At 35.9% G+C, this 23,815-nt stretch overlaps 1 protein-coding gene and 1 pseudogene across 1 annotated transcript in view; one reads left to right on the top strand and one right to left on the bottom strand.

Moving 5' to 3' along the window:
- Positions 1-23,815, bottom strand: part of EAF2 (ELL associated factor 2) — a 47,102-nt gene continuing 23,287 nt past the window's right edge. The window contains exons 4-6 of the mRNA XM_021692667.1: positions 23,322-23,467; positions 13,580-13,840; positions 1-47 (exon numbers count right to left, since the gene is read on the bottom strand). Coding sequence (XP_021548342.1) covers positions 1-47; positions 13,580-13,840; positions 23,322-23,467 — 454 coding nt within the window. The remainder of the gene's footprint in view (positions 48-13,579; positions 13,841-23,321; positions 23,468-23,815) is intronic.
- LOC110582601 lies at positions 14,247-15,940 on the top strand (annotated as a pseudogene).

The following is a 23,815-nucleotide window of genomic DNA, read 5'->3' as shown; positions in this document are numbered from 1 at the left end:
TCAATCATCACTGTCACTTCCTGATTCACTCAGCTGCAAATCATTTCCTAGAATAAAAAAATAGCAAAAGTGTAGTAATTAAGTATTTAATATTTTCATATTCAATATATTTACTTTTGGATAACATAAATATCATGCGAAATATGACACCATGGGTGATTCTGTTTAGCTAGCATTTTGTCATTAATAATTAGATTGCTTATCCTATAATTTAGTCACATCATTGGTAATTCCCAAAATTAATACTGCTTGTAAAGAAAACATACACCATCAATCTTCAGCATAGTTTTGGTATCACCTGGCATCTTTTTTAGTCTTCTTTCACATACCAACACCACCTCCTCTGTTACTCCCACTGATTTAGTTACATCAGGTAATAAGAAAAAATGTGGTTTAGAAGATCAGCCTAAATCATTTTGAAGAGTGGAATGTTATGCAATTTTGTACATAAAATTCAGTCAAAATATTATTATTTTTTTTTTTTAAAGATTTTATTTATTTATTTGACAGAGACAGAGATAGCGAGAGCAGGAACACAAGCAGTGGGAGTGGGAGAGGGAGAAGCAGGCTTCCCCCCGAGGAGGGAGCCCGATGTGGGACTCGATCCCAGGACCCTGGGATCATGACCTGAGCCGAAGGCAGACGCTTAACGACTGAGCCACCCAGGCGCCCTCAGTCAAAATATTAAATAGTATATGTTAAGAGTAACTCATCCTTGGTTCTGTTTGTAATTCAATGATGTGCTTACAGCAATGGAACTTACATTCCAGTGGGGAAAACAGGCAGTAAACAAACAAATATATAAGATGATGCCAAGTAGGAATAAATACTATGAAAAATGAAGATGGGTATGAGAAGAGTGGTGAGAGGTGCTATTTTAGATAGGATAGTTGATAAGGCCTCCTTGAAGGGTGACATTTGAACAGAGATCCAACTGTAGAGAGAAAGTCATAACAATGTGGATGGGGGGCAGATACTGTCCAGGCTCAGAGAACAGCAAATACAAATGCCCCAAGGCAGAAGCGTGCTTGCTATGTTCTCTGACTGCGAGAAGGCCCTGCAGCCAGAGTGGAATGAATGAGGAAGAAATGATAGGAAATGAGGTCAGAAAGATATCCAGATATCCAGAAGACTGATTTCTAGGTTATGATAAAAACTTTGGATTTTGTTTGAAATGTATGGGAATTCATCAGAAAATTTTAAGCAAGCAACTGACTTGAAATGTTGTTTAACATGAATATGTTATAATGGTATATATATACTATAATATACTATAATTGTATTGCAGTTTCTCACATAAGAAATAATATAGGCTTTGACTCAGGTGGCTCAGGTGGAGGTGGTGCTAAGAAGTCGGGTTTATAATATAAAGAAAGAACTTACATGACTATCAAAAGTACTGAATATAGGGCTTGAGAGAAAGAGAAGTGAAGAAAGAGCCCCAGTGTTTCTGATCTAAACAACTGGATGGTGGTATCATTTACTGAGATAAGAAATGCCAGGGGAACAAGATTGTGTGAGAAAAATCACAAGTTCAATTTTCAACATGACACATTTGAGATACACAGTAAATATTCAAGTAAATATGTTATAGGCAATTGGATATATAAGTCTGGAGCTCCAGGTAGAGGTTACTCCTGGAAATAAAGATTTGGGAGTCACCAACTGCAGGGATTTTTTTGAAGATACGGGATTGGATAATATCATTTGAGTAGTAAATTACAATGGCTAAAAACATTCTCATATTTTTAAACTACTCCAAAATCAACAAAAAGCTGGCATAATTTGAAGCTAATACCCAATTTAAGAGGAGTAGTTTCTAGGCCATAAATAAGTTGTTGTAAGAGAGCTCACTCCACTGCATGAACTCCAGAACTATTATTACGTTATTTGATAAATAAATCTGCTAAAGCTTCTTTTGTGTATCTGGTTCCCATGACCATTTGATACTTTTCAAGGATTAAGTTTCCACTTATTACACAACTATTCTATGGCATAAGAATGTTCAACTTGATATGATGCCCATAATAAGTTTCTTAGGTCAAATCCAAATGTCCCAAGTTCCACTTTTGTTAATAGACTTCATGTTGTACAGGTTATATGCACAGTATTACCATCCTCAGGACTGACCTGAGGGAAAGAGCAGTCAAAATGCAACAGCAGAGTGCACACAGCTTACACTAGAAACACTTCTTGAAGTGCCAGGCCTTGGACAATGTACGACTCTTTTTTAATATAGCATTACTCTCAGGTGCAGGAAACATAACAAGCTTTCATAACACACACAAGACAGAAACTTGGCCAAAATGACAAGATGGAGGAATTCTCCCCGAAAGAAAGGTCAGGAAGATATCACAGCCAGGGACTTGCTCTAAGCAGATATAAACAATATGTCTAAACAAGAATTTAAATCAACAGTTATAAGATTACTAGCTGGACTTGAAAAAAGCATAGAAGACACCAAAGAGACCCTTGCTGCAGAGATAAAAGGACCTAAAGACTAGTCAGGCTGAAATTAAAAATGCTATAACTGAGATACAGAACAGGCTGGATATAATCACAATGAAGATGGAAGAAACAGGAATGAATAGGTGATATAGAAGATAAAATTAAGGAAAATAATGAAGCTGAAAAAAAGAGGAAAACAAAACTATTAGATCATGAAGGAAGACCTAGGGAACTCGGTGATTCCATAAAGTGAAAAATATCTGTATCATAGGAGTCCCAGAAAAAGAAGAATGGGAAAAAGGGGCAGGAGGTTTATTTGAACAAATTATAGCTGAGAACTTAACTAATCTGGGGGAAGGAAACAGGCATTTTAGTCCAAGAGGCACAGAGAATTTCCCTCAGAAATCAACAAAAACAGGTGACCACCACAACATATCATAGTGAAACCTGCAAAAAAAAAGATAAAGAGAAAATTCTGAAAGCAGCTCAGGAGAAAAAGTCCTTAGCCTACAAGGGTAGACACACAAGGTTAGCAGCAGACCTGTCCACAGAGACGTGGCAGGCCACAAAGGACTGGCATGATATATTCAACATACTAAATGGGAAAATATGCAGCTGGGAATACTTTATCCAGCAAGGCTGTCATTCAGAATAGAAGGAGAGATAAAGAGTTTCCAAGACAAGCAAAAACTAAAAGAGTTTGTAAACACTAAACCAGCTCTGCAAGAAATATGAAAGGTGACCCTTTGAGCAGGAGAGTGAGACCCGAAGCAACAAAGACTAGAAAGAAACAGAGACAATCTACGGAAACAGCAACTTTACAGGTAATACAATGGCGCTAAATTCATCTTTCAATAGTTACTATGAATGTAAATGGACTAAATGCTCCAAACAAAAGAAACAGGGAAGCAGAATGGATTAAAAAAAAAAATCCAAAAAACAAACAAGACCCATCGATAATGCTGCTTACAGGAGACTCATTTTAGACCCAAAGAAACCTCCAGATTGAAAGTGAGGGGATGGAGAATGATTTGTCATGCTAATGGACATCAAAAGAAAGCAGGAGTAGCCATACTTATATCAGACAAACTAGATTTTAACCCAAAGACTGTAATAAGAGATGAAGAAGGGCACTATATCATAATAAAGGGGTCTATCCAACAGGAAGATCTAACAATTGTAAATATTTATGCCCCTAACTTGGGAGCAGCCAAAAATATAAACCAATTAATAACAAACTTAAACTCATTGATAATAACACAATAATAGTAGGGACTTTAACATCCCACTCACAGCAATGGACAGATCATGTAAGCTGAAGATCAAGAAGGAAAGAAGGGCTTTGAATGACACACTGAACCAGATGGACTTAACAGTTATATTCTGAGCATTTCATCCTAAAGCAGCAGAATACACATTCTTTTCAAGTACATGTGGAACATTCTCCAGAATAGATCACATAGTGGGTCACCAGTCAGGTCTCAAACAGTGTAAAAAGACTGAGATTATGCCATGCAAATTTTCAGATCACAATGCTATGAAACTTGAAGTCAACCACAAGAAAAAATTTGGAAAGACCACAAATACATGGAGGTTAAAGAATACCCTATTAAAGAATGAATGGGTTAACTAGGAAATTAAATAAGAATTTAAAAAAATACATGGAAGCAAATGAAAATGAAAACATGACAGTATAAAATCTTTGGGATGCAGCAAAGGTGGTCCTAAGAGGGAAGTACATAGCAATACAGGCCTTCCTCAAGAAGCAAGAAAAGTCTCAAATATACAACCTAATCTTACACCTGAAGGAGCTGGAAAAAGAACAGCAAATAAAGCCTAAATTCAGCAGGAGAAAAGAAATAACAAAGATCAGAGCAGAAATAAATGATATAGAAACCAAAAATACAGTAGAACAGGTCAATGAGAGTAGGAGCTGGTTCTCTGAAAGAATTAACAAAATTGATATCCCCCTAGTCAGACTTATCAAAAAGAAAAGAGAAATGACCCAAATAAATAAAATCATGAATGAAAGAGGAGAGATCACAACCAACACTGAAGAAATACAAACAACTATTAAGAGAATATTATGAGTAATCATATGCCAATGAATTAGGCAATCTGGAAGAAATGGATAAATTCCTAAAAACATATAAACTACCAAAACTGAAGCAGAAGAAATAGAAAATTTGAAAAGGCCCATAACCAGTTAAGAAATTGAATCAGTAATCAATTCGCCCAACAAACAGGAGTCCAGGGCCAGATGGTTTCCCAGGGGAATTCTACCAAACATTTAAAGAATTAATACTTATTCTTTTTAAACTGTTCCAAAAAACAGAAATGGAAGGAAAACTTCCAAACTCATTCTACGAGGCCAGCATTACCTCGATTCCAAAACCAGAAAAAGACCCCACTACAAAGGAGAATTACAGACCATACCCCTGATAAACACGGATGCAAAAATTCTCAACATGTTACTAGCTAATCAAATCCAACAGCACATTAAAAGAACTATTTACCATGACCAAGTGGGATTTATTCCTGGGATGCAGGGGTGGTTCAACATCTGCAAATCAATCATCATGATACACCACATTAATAAAAGAAAGGATAAGAACCATATGACCCTCTCAATAGATGCAGAAAAAGCATTTGACAAAATACATCATCTTCTCTTGATAAAAACCCTGAAGAAGGGATGCCTGGGTGGCTCAGTTGGTTAAGCATCTGCCTTAGGCCCAGGTCATGATCCCAGGGTCCTGGGATCGAGTTCTGCATTAGGCTCCTTGCTGAGGAGCAAGGAGCTTCTCCTTCTGCCTGCCTCTCCCCCTGCTTGTGCTCTCTCTTTCTGACAAATAAATAAATAAAATCTTAAAAAAAAAAAAAAACCCTGAAGAAAGTAGGGATAGAAGGAACATACCTCAACATCATAAAGGCCATATATGAAAGACCCATGGCTATTATCATGCTCAATGGGGAAAAACTGAGAGCATTTCCCCTAAGGTCAGGAAAAAGACAGGGATGGCCACTCTCACCACTGTTGTTCAACATAGTCCTAGAAGTCCTGGCCTCAGCAGTCAGACAACAAAAAGAAATAAAAGGCATCCGAATTAGCAAGGAAGAAGTCAAACTTTCACTCTTCACAAACGACATGATACTCTATGTAGAAAACCCAAAAAACTCCACCAAAAAATTGCTAGAACTAATATAGGAATTCAGCAAAGTCACAGGATATAAAATCAACACACAGAAGTCTGCTGCATTTCTATACACCAATAATGAAGCAGTAGAAAGAGAAATCAAGGAAACAATCCCATTTGCAATTGCACCAAAAACTGTAAGATACCTAGGAATAAACCTAACTAAAGAGGTAAAAAATCTGCACTCTGAAACCTACAGAACACCTATGAAAGAAATTGAGGAAGACACAAAGAAAAGGAAAAACATTCCACGCTCATGGATTGGAAGAACAAATATTGTTAAAATGTCTATACTTCCCAAAGCAATCTACACATTTAATGCAATCCCTATCAAAATAACACTAACATTTTTCACAGAGATAGAACAGACAATTCTAAAATTTTCATGGAACCAGAAAAGACCCTGAATAGCTAAAGTAATGTTGAAAAAGAAGAGCTTGTTTCCCTCTCTCCTTTTTTTCCTTTTCCCCTTCCCATATGTTTATCTGTTTTCTTTCTTAAATTCCACATATGAGTGAGATCAGATGGTATTTGTCTTTAAACAAGCCATAAGTGACTCTTGACAGAGAACAAACAGGGTTGATGGAGGGAGGTGGGTGGAGGACCGGCTAGATAGGTAATGGGTATTAAAGAGGGCACTTGTGATGAGCACTGAGTGTTACATGTAAGTGAGGAATCACTGAATTCTACTCCTGAAACTAATATTGCAGTATATGTTAACTAACAAATTTAAATTTTAAAAAAAGGAAGAAAAAGAAGAGCAAAGTGGGAGACACCACAATTCTGGACTTGAAGCTGTATTACAAAGCTGTAATCATCAAAACAGTATGGTACTGGCACAAAAACAGACATATAGATCAATGGAACAGAGCAGAGAATCCAGAAATGGACCCACAACTATATGGTCAACTAATTTTTGACAAAGCAGGAAAGAATATCCATTGGAAAAAAGATATTCTCTTCAAGGAGTGTTGGGAAAATTGGACAGCTACATGCAGAAGAATGAAACTGGACCACTTTCTTACACCATACACAAAAATAAATTCTAAAGGAATTAAAGACCTAAATGTGAGACAGGAATCCATCAAAATCCTAGAGAAGAACATGGGCAGCAACCTCTTTGACCTTGGCTGCAGCAACTTCTTACTAGACACATGTCCCGAGGCAAGGGAAACAAAAGCAAAAATGAACTACCAGGACTCATCAAGATAAAAAGCTTCTGCACAGCAAAGGAAACAATCAACAAAACTAAAAGGCAGCCTATGGAATAGGAGATGATATTTGCAAATGACATATTGGATAAAGGGCTCATATCCAAAATCTATAAAGAACTTATAAAACTCAACACCCCAAAAATAAAAAAAAAATCCAGTTAAGAAATGGGCAGAAGACATGAACAGACATTTCTCCAAAGAAGGCATATAAATGGCTAAAAGACAGATGAAAAAATGCTCAACACTGATCATCAGGGAAATACAAATCAAAACCACAATGAGATACCACCTCACACCAGCCAGAATGGCTAAAGTTAACAAGCCAGGAAACAACAGATGTTGGTGAGGATGTGGAGAAAGGAGAACCCTCTTAACATTGATGGTGGGAATGCAAACTGATGCAGCCACTCTGGAAAACAGTATGGAGGTTCCTCAAAAAGTTAAAAATAGAACTACCCTACAACCCAACTCTTGCACTATTAGGTATTTATCCAAAGGATACAAAAATAAGATTCAAAGGGGCACATGCACCCCAATGTGTATAAAAGAACTATCCGCAATAGTCAAAACATGGAAAGAGCCCCAATGTCCATCAACTGATGAGTGGATAAAGAAGATGTGGTATACATACACAATGGATATTATTCAGCCACCAAAAAGAATGAAATCTTGCCATTTGCAATGAGTCGGATGGAGCTAGAGTGTATTATGCTAAGCAAAATAATTCAGTCAGAGAAAGACAAATACCATATGATTACATTCATATGTTGAATTTAAGAAATAAAACAGATGAACATGGGGAAGAGAGGGAAAAATAAAGTTAGATAAAGACAGAGAGGGAGGCAAACCATAAGAGACTCTTATATATAGGGAACAAACTGAAGTTTGCTGGAGGGGAGGTGGGATAATTGGGTGATGGGCAATAAGTAGGGCACTTGATGTAATGAGCTCCGGGTGTTATGTGCAACTGATGGATAACTAAATTCTATCCCTGAAGCTAATATTATACTATATGTGAACTGACTTGAATTTAAATAAAATCTTGAAAGAAAAAAAAAATGGGTAGAAGATCCAAACAGACAGTTTTCCAAATAAGTCATACAGACAGCCAACAGACCCATGAAAAGATGCTCAAAATCGCTCATCATCAGGGAAATGCAAATCAAAACCAAAATGAGGTATCACCTTACACTTGTCAAAATGGCTAAAATCAAAAAGACAATAAATAACAAGTGTTGGTGGGGATGAGGAGAAAAAGTAACCCTCATACACTGTTGGTGGGAATGTAAATTGGTGCATCCACTGGAAAACGGTATGGAGGTTCCTCAAAAAAATTAAGAATAGAAACACTATATGATCCAATAATTCCACCACTGGGTATTTACCCAAAGAAAATGTAAACCCTATTTCAAAAAGATATATGCACCTCTATGTTTATTGCAGCGTTATTTACAATAGCCCAGATATGGAAGCAACCTAAGACTCAGAAGGATAAAGAATATGTGTTATATATCCACAATGGAATATTATGCAGCCATAAAAAGGATGAGATCATTACATTTGTGATGACATGGATGGACCTAGAAGTTATTATGCTAAGTGGAAGAAGACTGAGAAAGACAAATACCATAAAATTTCACTTATATGTGGAATCTAAAAAAAAAATGAACAAAAAGCAGAATCAGACCTATAACTCCAGAGAACTGAGGGTTGCAAGAAGGGAGGAGAAATAAGGACAGGCAAAATGGGTGCAGGTAAGTGGGAGACACAGGCTTCCAATTATGGAATGAATAAGTCACAGGAATAAAAGGCATACCATAAGGAATATAGTCATTGATATTATAATTGCATAGTGACAGATGGTAGCTAAACTTGAGGTGAGCACAGCATATTCCATAAACTTGTGGAATCACTATGTTGAAATGTAACATTGTGTGTCAACTACATGCAAATAAAACAATCTTTTAATAAATAAATAAATTTATTATTTAAAAGTACATGCAAACATATGGCTACTTTGTTGTCTTCTACTATAGCCATGCTTGAACATTTTACAAAGTAGAATGTGTATTACTTTACTATAAAGTTATTTTAATTTTGTCTTACTATTACCTTGTTATTTTCAAAGATGTATGTACCTAGGTGATATTAAGTTATGAAATTCATCTCAAGATAGTTAAAGGGGACTTTAAAATACCTGTTATAAAAGATGGTATTGGGTCTGATAAGGTTGAGAAACGAAAAAAAAAAAAAGGTTGAGAAATGAGATCATTGTAGTAACAGTAAGAGGGTTTATTTCCTCTTATTAGGAAACTTTGATTTGGATAAAATATAACAGAAAAAGAAATACATTATTTTTTTTTTTTTGAGAAATCCCAAATGGTTACTACTAGTATAACAAATCACTACTGACTTTTGCATATAATTTTTGCATCCACAATTATTTTATTATTTCTATAGTTTGTTGATGTTCCTGAATTTTTTATGTAGACAACTACATTTTCTTTCTTGTTTTCAATTCTTCTATCTCATTTCTTTTACTTGTTTTATTGCATTTGCTAGAACATTCAGTACAATGTTGAATAGAAATCATGATACCAGTCTTCCTTGTCTTCTTCCTAATTTGAATGAGAATGCTTGTACAGTCTAAATTACCATGTCAGCAATAGTTTTGTTTTTTGTAATTAACTTTTATGAAGTTAAAGAAATTTCCTTATATTAGACCTTTGGTAAAAGTTTTAAAATTAATAAATACTATATTTTGTCAAAATCAAATTTGCTAAAAATGATCATGTGACTTTATTCCTATAATCTCTTAATGTGGTGAATTATATTGCTACCATTTCAGATATTTCACATTTCTTACATTTCTGTGATGACCCTTATTTGGTCATGACTTAGCTTGCTTGTTTTAAGTGCATGGGTTATTCAATTTTCTAGTATCTTCCTTAGTAATTTTGTAACTACGTTCTTTTTTTAAAGATTTTATTAATTTATTTGAGAGAGAGAGAGATCACATGAGTAGGGGTGAGGGAAGGGCAGATGGAGAGGGAGAAGCAGACTTCCCGCTGAGCAGGGAGCCTGACCTGGAGCTCAATCCCGGGACCTCAAGATCACAACCTGAGCCAAAGGCAAACACTTAACTGACTGAGCCACCCAGGCACCCCTGTAACTAGGTTCTTAAATAAAATTATTCTACATTGTTTTTTGTCTTGTTCCTGTTTGGTTTTGATATTGAGATTATCCTAAAATTATAAAAGAACTGGGTTGCTTTCCCTGCTTTTCTATTCTCTGAAACAGTTTGTAGAAGATAAGAATTATTTGTTCCTTGAATATTTGTTAAAATTCATCTGTAAAACAATCTTCAGTTTTCCAGCATCTAGGGAGGAGGAGGAAGAGACATTAACTATTGCTGGTTTCTTCAGGCTTTCCATTTCTCTTTGAATCATATTTGATGACACTTTTTCTAGAAAAATCATCCATTTCTATCCCAAATTTACTGGGATGAAATGTTTGTAAAATTTGTATAATTTAAAAAATAAAACATACTATAGCTATAATTTTATCCATTTTTTCATTCCTAACATTGTTTCTGTCTTTTCTCTTTTTCTTCATCAGTTCTTGTTAGAGGTTGGTCTTTTTTTTTTTTTTAAAGATTTTATTTATTTATTTGAGAGAGAGAAAATGCACAAGAGTGAGCGAGCACCAGTGGGAGTGGGGGAAAGGTCAGAGGGAGAAGCAGACTCCCCACTGAGCAGGGAGCCCCACCCGGAGCTCGATCCCAGCATCCTGAGATCATGACCTGAAGGCAGACACTTAACCAACTGAGCTACCCAGGTGCCCCAAATGGTCTTTTTATTTCTTTTCAATAAATTGCTTTTAGTTTTGTTTATTCTCTAATATTTCTTTGTTACCTATAGTTTTGATTCTAACCTGTATTTCTTTCTCTGCTTTAAGCTTAAAATTATATTGTTTTTTCCTCAAGATGAATCTTTCACTCATTTGTTTTCAATTTTTTTTTTTAAATAAAGAAGATTTTGAGTCTATAAATTTCCCTGTATCATTTTGGCTGCATCCTCAAATTACTGAGATATGATTTTTGATATTGCTTAATTGTAAATATTTTATAATTTCCTTATAGTTCCCTTTTAACATGTAGTTATTAGGCATGTGCTTTGAAGTTTCCAAGCATGCATTTTAAAATAATTTTTGTTGTGGGCGCCTGGGTGGCTCAGATGGTTAAGCGTCTGCCTTCGGCTCAGGTCATGATCTCAGGGTCCTGGGATCAAGTCCCTCATCGGGCTCCCTTGCTCCTTGGGAGCCTGCTTCTCCCTCTGCCTCTCTCTCTCTCTGTCTCTCATGAATAAATAAATAAAATCTTTAAAAAAAAAGATTAAAAAAATAATTTTTGTTGTTTATGTTTTCATTGTATTATAGTCCATAATATGATCAATAAAATGTGAATTGAAATAATGTTATTTCCTTTGTCTCAGTAGGAAGTAATTTCTAAAATGTTTTATATATGCCTTAAAAGAATGTCCGCTTCACATTTTGAACTGTAGAATTCTTATTTACTATTAGAATAGGCATGTTAATTATGTTGTTCAAGGATTTTATACCCTTACTAAATTTTGTCCGCTTGATTACAGGTGCATTAAATCTTCCATTATGACAGAGACTTGTCAATATCTCCTTCATCTATCAATTTTTATTTTATATATATATATACACTCACATATACATACAACTACATATTTTAATATATATGCACATAAATGGTGAAGATACATTATTATGGGCATACAAATTTGTAATTCTTTATCCTCCTGGTCAATTGAAACTTTTGTCATTATTTGGCCATTCAAGAAATCAGACGCTCCAATTTTACCTCTTGAGGTAGGAAGCACTAACAACATTAATAACTGGAAGTTCCAAAGACCTTTCCTGGTCCCTATTTAATTCATAGTCTCACTTTCTCTGCCACCCAGACTTGGCTCCTTCCTTCTTTAGTTCTGTTATTTAGCTAGAGCTGGAGTCAATCCTTCCTAGCTGCTTTCTTTATTATTATTAATTAACACAGTGAGATTAGCTTTAAGTAAACAGAAAGTCCCTGAGAGTATCAACCCGTAGGCTTTCATTACAAAGTATTTATTGAGCATCTACTATGTATCAGGTACTGTGTTAGATGCTAATATTCAATAGGCAAAAAATAAACATAATTGGTGTCCTCCTGGAGCTTATGTTTAGAAGAAAGCAAATCACACAAAAGATATAATTTTATAATTATGACATTTGATATAAACGAGATATTGCTCTGAAGTTCTACAAAAAGGGGATTTGACCTTGTCATGAAGGTGTCCTTGATAAAGTATGCCTTGAATTGTAATCTAAAGGAGAAAAAACTAACTACATTCTGAAAGGAAGGAAGTGTTTCTGTGGGTGAAAGTATTTGAGTACAGTGGCAAAAATTAGGTAAATGTTGCTAGAACAGAAGGAGCAAGACCATTATAGCAAGATGTTTTGTGTCTATCATAAAAGAAATTACAAATGACCCTTGAATAATGTGGGGGGGATTAGGGGAGCTGACCCTCTATGGTGAAAAATTTGCATATAACTTTTGACCCCACAAATACTTAACTACTAATAACCTACTGTTGACCAGAGGCCTTACTGATAGTAGAAACAGTCGATTAACACATAATTTCTATGTTACATGTATTACATATACATATTCTTAATAACATTAAGAAAATCAAAAGGAAAAGAAAATACATTGATAGTACCAAAAAAAAAGTCTATTGAAAAAAAAATCCACGTATAAGTGGACCTGCACAGTTCAAACCTATGTTGCTTAAGGGTCAACTGTACTAGCTATTGAAAAGTTTAAAGCAGGAGGGGTGACAAGTTATATTTTAATTATGAAAAGATCAAAATGGCTGCAATGTACATAATGAAGCAAAAATGGGTTTGACTAGGTAAGGGGTGAACCAGTTAGAAAGTCACTGCAGAGTTAAAAGCAAGAAATAACAGCAAGTGGAATTAGAGTGATAGTAGTGGAGATGCAGAGAAGTAGATGAATTTGAGAAATATTAAGGAGGTAAAATAAACAGGACTTGATGAAGGACTGACTACACTATAAAAAGGGAGAGGAAGTAAATCCTTGCATACAATTAGGCTTCTGGATTGTATCATTAGATGAATCCTGCCTTTCACTAAGAGGAAACACTGTGAGCCAATAATTATAAGTTGGTTTTAGACAAAGTGAATTTGGGATGCCCCTACTAAAAGATGCTGTTGGACCTACTTGTTTCCAGAGCTCATAGGTCTGGGTCAGAGATGCAAATTTACAAGTTATCTATACATAAGTACTAATTACAACAGAAATATGGAGGAGATTACCTAGGGAAAGAATGTGGAGTAAAAAGAAAAAAGGACCTAGAATTAAGACTTGAGAACTCCAGCTCTAATGACTAAGTAGAAGATTCTAAACTGTCAAAGGAGAAAGAGAAATGTATCTAGAGAGACAGGAGAAAAACCAGTAAGACATTACGTCACAAAGTCAAAAGAAAAGGAATGATTCAACAAAAAGGTAATGGTTAATCATAGTATCAAATGAATAAAATAAGAGTTTTTTCTTTTTATCCAAATTTTAGATCATAATCACTATGGCTCCACTGTGAATTCTTACTTTTCCAATTACTCATGTTTATATATACTTACTTAAAGTATTCATCAGAAGGCTACTGTTGTCATGAGATCTATTCTGGCCAGCATCCATATCAGGAATCCTGCAATGCGGCATGGCAGACATGGCAGGATGTCCTGAGATATAATTCCCTGGATCAGAAGGAGAGGATCTGCACTCTTCATCGTCTGAGTCACTGGAACTATCCTCACTACTTGAAGATGATGAACTTTTGGAATCCGATGAACTATCACAACTACTCATCTGGTCCATTAGACTAGCTTCTGCCTTCAGTTCTAAAAATAGAACAGAAAAATAACAGATAAGTTAAATAAATAATAGTAAATATAGGGGCGCCTGGGTGGCTCAGTTGGTTAAGCGACTGCCTTCGGCTCAGGTCATGATCCTGGAGTCCCGGGATCGAGTCCCGCATCGGGCTCCCTGCTCGGCAGGGAGTCTGCTTCTCCCTCTGACCCTCCTCCCTCTCATGCTCTCTGTCTCTCATTCTCTCTCTCTCAAATAAATAAATTTAAAAAAAAAAGAGAAATAATAGTAAATATAAATATTAAATAAATAAAATAAAATTTGAATGTGTTAGCTTCTAAGAAACTGTTGATGAGGAATAAATGAGATTAATCATGTATTTAGAGCATTTTAAGCATTTTATTTAAAAAGCTCCTCTACCATTAAAAAACATAGGCAATGCCTAATCTAAATGCTACATTTATTATACCATTATACTTAAATATGTATGTAATTCAAATAAAATAAAGAATGTGAAAAATTAAAACTGTAAAAATTAAAATCTATTTTGGCAGAAACCATTCTCCAATTCCTCTTACTCTCCCAATACATATAAGGCAACACAGTACATACAGATGACTTTCTTTTTTTTTCCCCAGCTTTTCTGACCTATAATTGACAAAACTGTATATATTTATTTTACATTTTTAAATTTTATTATGTTAATCACCATACAGTACATCATTACTTTTTGATGTAGTGTTCCATGATTCATTGTTGGCGTATAACACCCAGTGCTCCATTCAGTACGTGCCCTCTTTAATACCCATCACAGGCTAACCCATCCCCCCCTTCCCTCTAGATGTATATATTTAAAGTGTACAACAGGCTCCCAGTCCCAGTGTAAGAAGCAGCTTGGCCTGAGAAAACACTTCCCCTTGAACCAAGAATCTGGACATTCAGTGTGAGCAGTTAGGTGATGCTGGGTGGAGAGAGCTCCCACCTCTGATCCAGCAGTTCGAGGTGGTCAGGCTGGATGACAGGGGCCTCACAGAGCTGTGCTGCAAGGATGTCAGCTGTGCTCTCTGGGCCAACCCCTCCCTGATTGAGCTTAGCCTTTGCACCAAAGAGCCGGGTGATGCTGGTATGCACCTGGTGCTCCAGGGCCTGTAGAGCCCCACCTGCAAGATAGAGAAGCTCAGCCTCCAGAACTGCTGCCTGATGGAGGCTGGCTGTGGGGGCCTGCCCTGTGTGCTGCACTTGGTGCCTATCCTTCAGTGACAGTTTGTTGGCAGATGCAGGCCTGCAGCTGTTCTGCAAAGATCTGCTGGACTCCCACTGCCACCTTGAGACACTTCAGCTAGAGTACTACAAACTGATAGCTGCCAGTCGTGAGCCCCTAGCTGTGGTGTTCAAAGGCCAAGCAGCACTCCAAGGAGCTCATGGTGAGCAACGATGACATCTGCAAGGCTGGCGTCTGAGTGCTGTACCAGGGCCTGGTGGACTCTGCCTGGCAGCTGAAGACGCTCCAGCTGGAAAACTGTGGCCTCGCGTCGGCCAATGGTAAGGACCTGTGTGGTATTGTGACCTCCAAGGCCTCACTGCAGGCACTGGACCTGGATGACAAGCTGGGTTACATGGGTATTGCCGCGCTGTGCCCCAGAATGTTACACCCCAGCTCCTGACTCAGGGCTCTGTGGCTCTGGGACTGTGACATCACCACCAGGGGCTGCAGAGATCTGTGCCACATCCTTAGGGCCAAGGAGAACCTGAAGAGTGGAGCCTAGTGGGCAATGTGCTGGGGGACAAGGGTGCCTGGCTGCATGTGAGAGCCTGCAGGAAACTGGCTGCCAGCTGCAGTACCCATGGGTAAAGTCCTGCAGCTTACGGCTATCTGCTGCCACCACTTCGGCACAACCTTGCCCCAAAACAGTATCTCGTGGATACTGCAGATGAGCAACAACAAGCTGGGGGATTCTGGAGTCCAGGAACTCTGCCAGGGTCTGGACCAGCCTGGCACCACACTGTGAGTGCCCTAGATGGGGGAATGCGACATGATGGACAGTGGCTATGGCAGCCTGGCCTTGCTCCTGCTGGCCAACCACAGCCTGCACAAGCAGCACTTCAGGCAAGAACTACATGCTCTGGAATAGCACGACATCTACTGGATGAAGACCGGATCGCCTGCAGGTCTGCGAAGGGCACAAGCTGAGCCTGAGGTTCATCTCCTGAGTAGCCTCCAGCCCCAGCTTCTGAAACCTACTCTCCTAACAGGCCCTACCTGGGACCCCGCAGGGGACTGGCTGTTCCTAGGGGCTCTCGCTCTGGTGTCCTAGCTTTGACTGAAGAGAAACACTCAAATCAACTGACTTCTGTGAGAAAATTTCAGACAGTTTATAATTATTAAAGCACTTTTTTTTGGCAAGAGGAAAAAAAAACCCAAAATATACAACTTAATGCTTTGAAATACATTGTGAAACGATTATCGTAATCAAGTTAATTAACATATTTATCCCTTGTGTGTGTGTGTGTGTGTGTGTGTGATGGGAACACATAAGATCTGCTCTCTTAGAAAATTTAGATACCATACTACTGGCACAAAAATAGACACGTAGATCAATAGAACAGAATAGAAAACCCAGAAATGAACCCACAACTTTGACAAGACAGGAAAGAATATCCAGTGAGAAAAAGACAGTCTCTTCAACAAATAGTGTTGGGGAAACTGGACAGCAACCTGCAAAGAATGAAACTGGACCACTTTCTTACACCATACACAAAAATAAATATTAAATGGATTAAAGACCTAAATGTGAGACATGAAAGCATTAAAATCTGAGAGGAGAACACAGGCAGTAACTTCTTTGACATAGGCCATAGCAACTTCTTACTAGATATGTCTCCTGAGGCAAGGGAAACAAAAGCAAAAATTAGGACTTTATCAAAATAAAAAGCTTCTGCACAGTGAAGAAAGCAACAAAACTAAAAGGCAACCTTCAGAATGGGAGAAGATATTTGCAAATGACATATCTGATAAAGGGTTAGTATCCAAAATATATAAAGAACTCATCAAACTTGACACCCCCCAAAAATAAATAATCCTATTAAATAATGGGCAGAAGACATGAATAGACATTTTTCCAAAGAAGATATACAGATGGCTAACAGACACATGTTATGGAAATAGCCCAAATGTCCATGGACTGATGAATGGATAAAGAAGATGTGATAAATATATATATTTATGGAATATGGACTATTACTCAGCCATAAAGAAGAATGAAATATTGTCATTTGCAACATGGATGGAACTACAGAGAATTATGCTAAGTGAAATAAGTCAGTCAGAGAAAGACAAATACCATATGATTTCACTCATGTGGAATTTAAGAAACAAAACAAATTAACATGGGAAAAAAAGAGAGGCAAACCAAGAAACATACTCTTAACTGTACAGAACAAACTAAGGGTTGCTGGATGGGAGATGGGAGGTGGGATGAGGTAAACAGATGATGGGGATTAAGGAATGCACATGTTGTGATGACTACCAGGTGTTGTGAGTGTTGAATCACTAAATTGTACATCTGAAACTAATATTCCACTGTAACTGAAATTTAAATAAAAACTTTAAAAAATTTAGATACCATAGTGTATATTAGATCCCCAGAACTTATTCATCTTATAACTCAAAGTTATAAACCACCCTCCTACACGGTTTCTAGGAGTTTATCTTTTTTAGATTGCTTCCACATATAAGTGAGATCATACAATATTTATCTTTCTCTGTGTAGCTTATTTCACTTATTTCTCTTTTCGATTGTTAGTATATAGAAATGCAACTGGTTTTTGTATATTGATTTTGTATCCTGCAACTTTACTGAATTCATTCATTAGTTCTAACAGTTTTTTGGTGGAGTCTTTAGGGTTTTTTAGGCATAAGCTCATGTCATCTGTAGAAACAAATTTATTTCCTCTTTCCAATTTAGATCCATTTCTTTCTTTTTCTTGCCTAATTGCTCCGGCTAGACTTTTAGTACTATGCAGAATAGAAGTAAAGAGAATGTCTTGTCTTATTCCTAATCTTAGAAAAAAACTTTCAGCTTTTCACTGTTGAGTATGATAGCTGTGGGCTTATCATATATGGCGTTTATTATGTAGATCTATATTTCTCCTATATCTAATTCATTGAGAGTTTTTAATGTGAAAGTGTTGAATTCTGTCAAATGCTTTATCTGCATCATATGATTTTCATCCTTCATTCTGCTAACATGATATATCACATCTATTGGTTTGCATATGTTGAAATATCCTTGCATTCCCAGCATAAATCCCATTTGATGATGGTATATAATCTGTTTAATGTACTGCTGAATTTAGTTTGCTATATTTTGTTGAGGACTTTTGCATCTATGTTCATCTGGGATATTGGTAATTTTTTGTGTCCTTCTCTGGCTTTTATATCAGAATAATACTGGCTTTGTAAAATTAATTTGAAAGTGTTCCCTCCTCTTCAATTTGTTGGAATAGTTTGAGAAGAACTGGCATTAATTCTTCTTTAAACATTTGGGAGAATTCACCAGTGAAGCTATCTATATGGTCCTGGGCTTTTCTTTGCTAGAAGATTTTTGATTACTGATTCAATCTCCTTACTTATTATTGGCCTGTTCAGATTTTCTCTTTCCTCATGATTCAGATGATTCAGTCTTGGTAGATTGTCTCTTTCTAGGAATTTATGCATTTCTTTTAGGTTATACAATTTGTTGGCATATAATTTTTCAGTCTCTTATGATGGTATTTCTGTAGTATCAGTTATAATGATTCTTTCATTTCTCTCTTTTTTCTTCATTAGTCTAGTTAAAATTTGGTCTACTTAATCTTTTTAAAAAACCAACTCAGTTTCATTCATCTTTTCTATTGTTTTTCTGGTCTATTTCTCTTATTTCTATTCTGAATAATCTTTATTATTTCCTTCCTTCTGCTGACTTTGGGCTTAGCATGTTCCTCTTTTTCTAGTTCCTTGAAGTTACGAAGTTAGGTTATTTGAGATTTCTTTTTTCTTAATGTAGGCATTTATTCCTATGAACTTCCTTCTTGATCAGCTTTTGCTGCATCCTATTATTTTGGTATATTGCCCTTCCTTTTCATTTATTTCAAGATTTTTAAAATTTCCTTTCTGATTTCTTCTTTGACCCATTGGTTGTTCAGGTGCATGAAATCCACAAATTTGTGGATTTCCCCATTTTCCTCCCATTGTTGATAGTAGTTTCACACCACTGTGGTTGGAAAAGATACTTAATATGATTTCAATCTCCTTAAACTTGTTAAGACTTGCTTTGTGACCTAACGTATGATGTGTCATGGAGAATGTTCAGCTTATGCTTGAGAGGAACACGTATTCTGCTGCTATTGGATAGCATGTTTTATACAAATCTGTTAGGTCTATTTGGCCTAAAGTCTAGTTCAAATCCAATATTTTCTTATTGATTTTCTGTCTTGATGATTTATCTATTGTTGAAAGTGGGGTACTGAAGTCCTCTATTTTTGCATTGCTATCTCTATTTCTCCCCAGATCTTTAAATATGTAATATATTAGGGTGCTCCAATATTGGATGTATATACATTTACAACTGTTAAATCTGCCTGGTGAAATGATCCCTTTATCATTATCTAATGACCTTCTTTGTCTCTTGTGACAGTTTTTGACTTAGTCTGTTTTGTCTGATATAATAAGTATAGCTACTTCTGCTCTCTTTTGGTTTTCATTTGAATGGAATATCTTTTTCTATCCCTCCACTTTCAGCCTACACGTGTCCTTAGAGCCAAAATGAGTCTCTTGTAGGCAGCACCTAGTTGATCTTGTTTTATCCATTCAGCCACACTATGTCTTTTGATTGGAGAATTTAATTCCTTTCCATTTAAAGTAATCATTGATAGGTAAAGACTTACTATTGCTACCTTGTTAATTGTTTCTGGTTGTTTTGTAGATTGTACCTTTTGCTGTCTTCCTTTGTGATGTAATCAATTTTCATAGTGGTATGCTTTGACTTCTTTCCTCTTTCTTTTGGGGGTCTATTAGAGGTTTTTGCTTTGTGGTTACAATGAGGCTATTTAAAATCTCTTAGAGTTCTAACAGTCTATTTTAAGCTAACAATAACTTCTACCAAATAGAAAAATTTCATCCTTTTATTCCCCTTCCTACAGTGTTTTTGATGTCACAATTTACATCTTTTAAAATTGTGTATCCATTAACAAATTATTATTGCTATTGTTATTTTTAATACTCTTGTCTTTTACATTTTATACTAGAGTTAAGTAATTTATACTACTCTTACATTATTATTCTAAATTTGATTACGTACTTAAGTTTCCCAGTGAGTTTTATATTTTCATTTGTTTTTATGTTATTAATTAGCATCCATTCATTTCAGCTTGAAGAACTCCCTTTAACATTACTTGTAAGGCACATCTGGTGTCAGTGAACTCCCTCAGCTTTGGTTAATCTGGGAAAGTCTTTGTATCTCCTTCATTTCTGAAGGACAGCTTTGCCAGTTAAAGTATTCTTGGTTGGCAGTTTTTTGTTGTTGTTGATTTTAGCATTTTGACAATATTATCCCACTCTCTTGGCCTGCAAGGTTTCTGCTGAGAAATCCACTGATAGCCACATGGGGGTTCCCTTATATGTGAGGAGTTTCTTTTGCTGTTTTCAAAATTCTTTCTTTGTCCTTAATTTTTGGCAGTTTTATTATAATTAGTCTTGGTGAAGACTTAACAAAAATTGTTTAATGAAGTATAGTTGACACATGATGTTAGTTTCAGGTATACAACATAGTTATTAAACAACTCTATAAGCTATGCTATGTTTACCATAAGTATAGCTGCCATTTGCCACCATGCAATGGTATTATAATACCATTGTCTATATTCCCTATGCTGTGCCTTTTATTCTTGTGACTTTCTTCGGGTTGATATTGCTTGGAGTCTTTTGAGTTTCATATGTCTGGATGTAGTTCCAGTTTGGGAAGTTTTCAGCCATTATTTCTTTAAATAAGCTTTCTCTCTCTCTTCTCCTTCTTGGATTCCTATAGTTCATACACTGTTTTGCTTGATGATATCCTCTAATTCACATTGGCTCTCTTCATTACTTTTCATTCCTCTTTTTTTTCCACTGACTAGTTAATTTCAAATGACCTATGAGCACTGGGTGTTACACGCAAACAATGAATCATGGAACACTACATCAAAAACTAATGAAGTACTGTATGGTGACTAACATAACATAATAAAAAAAATTTTTTTAAATTTCCTTTAGTGAAGACTTCCTAAATGCAAAAAAAATTTTCTTTTTCCTAACAAAAAAGGACCTATCTTTGAGTTCACAGATTCTTTCTTTTGCTTGATAAAGTCAGCTGTTGGTGCTCTCTACTACATTTCTAAATTTCATTCATGGTATTCTTTGGTATTCATAGTATTCAGCTCCAGAATTTGTTTGGTTCTTTTTTTATTATTTCTCTCTGTTGAAATTCTAGTTTCATGTATTGTTTTCCTGATTTTATTGAGTTGTCTGTGTCCTCTTGTGGCTCTCTGAGTTTCCTTAAAACAATTATTTTGAATTTTTTGTCTAGCAATTGGTAGATTTCTGTTTCTTTGGGGTCCATTATTGAAAAATTATTGTATTCCTTTGATGGTGTCATGTTTCCTTGACTTTTCATGTTTCTTGTAGCCTTGCATTGATGTCTGTGCATTTTATGAAACAGTTACTTCTTCCAGTAGGTAAAAAGAGCAATAATGTTGATGTCCTCTTTGGTTTAGTATTTCCAAAAAGTTTTTAAGACACAAAAAATTTATGGCTATGTGAGGTCTTCAGCTACCATCTAGATCAATTTCATAATTTTACAAATGAGGGAACCTAGATCCAAAATGGACAAAAATTACCAGCTTTTCAGGGGCAGAGCCAAGTCTACTGACTTTCAGGTCAATATTTTTCTAGAATATGAATACAAATATCAAGTAGTTGAACAAAAAATTTTTAATCTTTTTATTTTAGCAGGTAGTCACCCTGGCTTAGCATGCAGATACAAACATCTCAAGGTAAATTCTTACATAAAATTGGATCTTATGTTTGGATCATGGTAACTTATCCTGTACAATACAATGCTTTTATTAAGGTCTCTGCTAAAAAACAAGGAGGGATTTCTTCTTGTACTGTAAAATTATTGTTGAAGATACTATACATACACAGTTTAATACTCCCTAGAACAGGTTCCATATGATTAATTCCTTTTAAATTTAATAGCAGGGAAGAGTCTGATTCTTTGGAACCTGTCCCTTGGATAATACAAAATATGCTACTTAGGTCTTCATTTTTGCCTTAGTGGCTAGGAAGCTCAGATCTAAATTTAATGTTTTAATAATTAGTAAATATTTAAGTAATTTTAAATAATTAGCAAATCCTCTTCCCTTTCAATATCTTGATTTTCTGTTACAGTATTTTGTTATATACATGTACAATCATAATTCAAATCCATTTTGGAAGTAGATATAATAAAATAAAATAAAACAAAAATAAAATAAAATAAAATAAAATTCAAGATCCCTAGTAGCAACAAAGGTTTTAAGATTACATATTCTTTGCTCACTAATATGATGGGGAAGTAATACTATAGTAGGCCTAGAAGGGAGCAAGTGGAATTGGAGAGCTACATGCAAATTATGAAGGAAGAGTGCAGAAGCAAATATACTTTGTGATGAGGTGACCAGAGTTTTACTCCTACCAACCTGAAGCTAAAAAAAAAAAAAAATGGAGATTTAAGTTTCCTTACTTTCAAAAGGACTATACCTCCCTAGAAACACCTTCTTGCTGGGAAGTGAGCAGCAATTCAGAAGAACTTACTACATCTTATTACATCTCCTCACTTCACTATTGGCTTAGTGACATCTTAGATATCTACAATCTGGCTATACACAAAGAACTTCGACAGGTGCTGTGAGGAATTCAACTTAAATCATCACAACTGTCAAAAATCAAACAATCATCACAGCTGTCAAAAAGAAGAAAACTTGGGGCGCCTGGGTGGCTCAGTCGTTAAGCGTCTGCCTTCGGTTCAGGTCATGATCCCAGGGTCCTGGGATCGAGCCCCGCATCGGGCTCCCTGCTCAGCAGGGAGTCTGCTTCTCCCTCTCCCTCTCCCCCTGCTTGTGTTCCCTCTCTCGCTGTGTCTCTCTGTGTCAAATAAATAAATAAAAATCTTTAAAAAAAAAAAAAAAAGAAAACTCCACCACAAACATCCAAATAGCCACTTTTCCCCCCTGAATAATAAATAAAAGATATAAATTCTGTTCTATAGATAGTCTTACTGACAAAATACCCTAAATCATAAACCACACTCTTCCCCCGGAAAAACCCACAATTACAAAAAAATATTATGCTCTCAATGACAGTTCAAAGCTAGTCCCTTTGTTAATTAAAACGAAGAATTTCACCTAACATTTCTTAATAATTTCTTACAAGGGGCATTATGCACACTTCGATTTTACCTCTTTCAATATCATCCATTGGAGATGCTGGGGACATTTTGTCTTCAGATGGAGAATGTTTCACAAGATTGGGAGTCCTAGCTGAAGTCCGCAGGTGTTGCTGCTGTTGCTCTAAGCGATACTGAATTTTACTACTTCCTTCAACTCTGCAATTAAGAATATCAAAGGTTGAAACAGGGATGATAGAAATTTAACAACTGCAACTTACAAAGTTACTAAAATGGACACCTTATTCTTTTCCTTAGGGATCCTTAAAATGATATTCAAAAATTAAAACATTAACTTAGTTCATTATTTAACAAATATTTATTTAACAAGTACTTATTGAGCCCTACTTATATGCATGACATACACACAGATCCAATGGGGGATACAAATATGGATAAAAACAAGACTACTGCTCAAAACTGAAGAGATGAGACATACACAAATTACTAAAATAAATGGAAATTATACAAAAGTGTATAACAAATACAACATATCCCCTAAATTCA

Source organism: Neomonachus schauinslandi, chromosome 1 (genome assembly GCF_002201575.2).
Source record: "Neomonachus schauinslandi chromosome 1, ASM220157v2, whole genome shotgun sequence".
NCBI lineage: Eukaryota > Metazoa > Chordata > Mammalia > Carnivora > Phocidae > Neomonachus > Neomonachus schauinslandi.
The sequence above is the reverse complement of the archived record's forward strand: the minus strand, read 5'-3'. Positions and strand labels throughout refer to the sequence as shown.